The sequence below is a fragment of the Branchiostoma floridae genome, chromosome 8, assembly GCF_000003815.2.
Source record: "Branchiostoma floridae strain S238N-H82 chromosome 8, Bfl_VNyyK, whole genome shotgun sequence".
NCBI classification, from domain to species: domain Eukaryota; kingdom Metazoa; phylum Chordata; class Leptocardii; order Amphioxiformes; family Branchiostomatidae; genus Branchiostoma; species Branchiostoma floridae.
The window spans coordinates 2,999,090-3,002,417 of NC_049986.1; the positions used below are offsets into that span (position 1 = coordinate 2,999,090).

The 3,328-nt window shown below is 37.8% G+C and overlaps 1 protein-coding gene across 1 annotated transcript in view; it reads left to right on the forward strand.

Annotated features, from left to right (window-relative positions):
• Positions 1 to 3,328, forward strand: part of LOC118420469 (nucleoporin NUP188 homolog) — an 8,526-nt gene that overhangs the window by 1,932 nt on the left and 3,266 nt on the right. The window contains exons 4-10 of the mRNA XM_035827292.1: positions 800 to 884; positions 1,114 to 1,194; positions 1,448 to 1,585; positions 2,166 to 2,216; positions 2,332 to 2,400; positions 3,009 to 3,056; positions 3,199 to 3,285. Coding sequence (XP_035683185.1) covers positions 800 to 884; positions 1,114 to 1,194; positions 1,448 to 1,585; positions 2,166 to 2,216; positions 2,332 to 2,400; positions 3,009 to 3,056; positions 3,199 to 3,285 — 559 coding nt within the window. The remainder of the gene's footprint in view (positions 1 to 799; positions 885 to 1,113; positions 1,195 to 1,447; positions 1,586 to 2,165; positions 2,217 to 2,331; positions 2,401 to 3,008; positions 3,057 to 3,198; positions 3,286 to 3,328) is intronic.

Below are 3,328 nucleotides of genomic sequence, written 5' to 3' on the forward strand. Positions count from 1 at the left end.
CTCACCATATACACCGAGGATAAGGCGGGGCATTAAAGTTATTATCATATAGCCTACCAAAACTTGCAAATTCCTGTATGACGCATAGATCCCTTGGTACTATACGTGTGAATTCCTTTGTCGAATTTCTGAAAGTTCACATTTGGTACATACATATGTAAGGAGATTACAGATTGCATTTTGAAACCAAAATTTCCACAGAAAATATTCGAAACAGTGCAGGCTTTTTAGAAAAACAAAACTCATTATCAATGTTAACAGAAGGAGCCATTCCCCCTTGCAGTCTGCTCCGGCATATGTTTTGCTCCTTTTTATTGGCCAATGCCTGCATATACCTTTCTTTCGTTCCTTTTGATTGGTCAAAATGAATTAACACCCGCACCGGTGTTAATTCAAAATGAATTAACACCACTGGTGTTAATTTGCACCTGCATGGCCAGAATCGAAGTGTTACGGCGTCATAACCAACGTGGAACGGGGCCTTCTGATTGGTCTGCGGCGCCTGGCTATATGATAATACTTTTTAATACACAGGATGGAAAAGATCCAAGTTGCTGGTAGCAAGCCTATTATTGTCCATTCTTGTTTGTTAAATGCAGCATTGTATTGGTCAGAACTGTTGGATGTTTGGACGGAACAAATGTCTTAGACTAGACTAGACTAGACTAGACTAGACTAGACTAGACTAGACTAGAATAGAATAGAATAGAATAGAATAGAATTGAACAGTTTATTTGGAGATATATGGCAGCCATGACTGACTTACATATCCATTACAACAAACGTTTTGCAACTGCAGTGATGCCTCAGCTAAGACCTTGAAAGAGAAGAAAGATGTGAAGAAAGAAGTAAAAGACTTCACCATCAGAGCCAGCAAGTTTCTGGTAGGTACTTTTAAGATGTTAAGATCACTTGTTGGTTTCATTTTTTGTACATGTACTTATGTAAAATAGATACTTTTTCTCTTACAACAGTAAATCAAAAGTGCAGACTTTTGTTGATCTTTACTCATGACTGGATTTTTGATAGAAATAATATAAACATTGCAAATTGAACATAAGAGACTGGTAGCATGTAAAAGGTTAAGTCACACTTACCATTATTACTCACCAGGGCCTTGATGAACTCCAGACCAACTCATTGATAGAGCTGTACCTGGCCCAGGACTTCAGGGAATCACTAGATGAATGGGAGGTAGGAACTCACGGCTTTCTTGTTTCAGTCTATTTCTAACATTTATGTTTATGCTATGCTTTTCTCATGTAAAAGAAGAGAAAATAATTATTTTGAAATGAAAGTAACAGGATTTTGTACTCTACTTTCATGTTACATCAAAGCTACTCCTATATTTATACGGAAGAAGTGGGGTGTGTATGGGCTCTCTAGCAGCTTGCTCTGGAACTGCAGGGGCATTTTTGTCAACTTTGTTTTCCATTTGCTGTTTCAGACAAAGTTGTCAGATGAGCGTTATGCACAGACCCTGCTTGGCAGACTTGCTGACTTCTATTATGAAGACAGGATCTACATTCTACAGAGTATCAAACACCTCCTGAGTTACAGTGCAGATGACAAACACCCATATAAGGTGACAAGATATACTGTTTTATGATGTACCAGGGCTCGAAATACCACCTGCATAATATGCAGTTTAGTGCAGGTAAAATTGGAGCTGTGCAGGTATTTCTAGGGTATTCCTACACCTAGCCTGCACTGGTCCATGTACTGGGTTTTATACATAAATTTCCTCTGATATATATATGGATTGACTGCTACCACCTATAAACAAGTATAAAAGAATACTAGTAAGTAGCAATGGTTCCTGACCAATTTTAGTATGATTCATACTTCCTAAATTCAGAGTGGTGCAGGAAAAATTTGCCTGGTGCAGGTAATTTTCAGCATTACCTGCACCAAGGCAGGTATTCAGAAAAAAATATTTTGAGCCCTGTATACTGTATATGTGTTGTCAGTATATGTGATGTAGTTGTGTTAGTCACTAAGAGAGTTCATTCTCATGTATGGAATTAAAAAAACCAATGTAGGTGATCTAACTTTTGATAATTGTTATAATATTACTTTGGAAATGTTTCACAACTAAGTTGGAAAACTATGATATCCATTTCAAGCTAGTACATGTTTTGTATTTAATCTTTTTTTTTTTGCAGGAGAAATATGATGACTGTCTTCAGATGTTTGGTGACCAACTGATCAACAAGGTATGGGACAGTTCTTATATCATAAAAGTGAAGACAAAGTTGTTGTTTTAAATCTAGAAGGTTTCTTCATTTTTTAAACTTTGTGAGTTTTTAATTCCCTTTATTCCCATGACAGGTCATAGAACAGTACAAAGCAGTGTTTTCCAGAGAGGCACCATCAGCTGAGACTCATGGGAATGCAATGGTATCCACCTTGTTCCTTTATTACCTAGACTCTTGGTGGTGTGTTACGCTGAAGGGCGGTTATACCGGGTATATAGATACAGATACTCTTCTTCAACTCAATTTAAGTGCTATAGTCTTCCCTTTAATTTATGGAAGACATATTCAATGTTTGGTTCATATAAGTCCATTACATTTTTACATTGGCAAATACAGTATTTATTTTAAATTGGGGTGGAATAGTAACTAGCTGTGTAGGCCACAGACCCCTAAGACTGTTGAGTGTAACTTTTCTTTAAGACCACAATGCAGGGCTCTAGCCAGCTCAAAATTTTTTTCCATCAGCCAATTCCCATTGTCGCGAAAACACTGTTCCAAGAGTTAGAGAGACTGAACTGAGACCTTGAAAAACGGGTCAACAATAATAATAATAGCAAAGCAAACAGTGTGTGGCTTTTACGGCCGTGGACGGCGTCCCCAAGCCTCTGTAGCTTCCACTAAGGATTTTTGTCCGTCAAGGTTGACAGATTGGTTTTAAAATTTTTCCGTCACACGCAGCAAATTCCTGTCAATTGACGGAAAAACGGACGCTGGCTAGTGCCCTGCCACAATGTAACTTTTTTTTTCCAGGATGAACGACAAGTTGCCAAATGGGCACTTCAATGTCTGAGAGAACAGGTGGGCTTTTTTATGTACAGTATATGCAAATTTTCTTACATTGTTTAAACTAGTCTGTGAAGATTTCATTGCCAGTGTATTGCATGTGGTGACTCTTTTCTTGAGTTTCATACTGTTAATCATCAAATGTATATGTTTGCAGTGTGAACTACTGGAGACTGTATTCCTGTACTACAAGGAGTATGAGATGCACCCTACCAGACTGCTGGAGTTTACCAGGCTATTTAAGGTAAGTTATTACAAGTCAATCAACACCAAAACTTATGTATGTC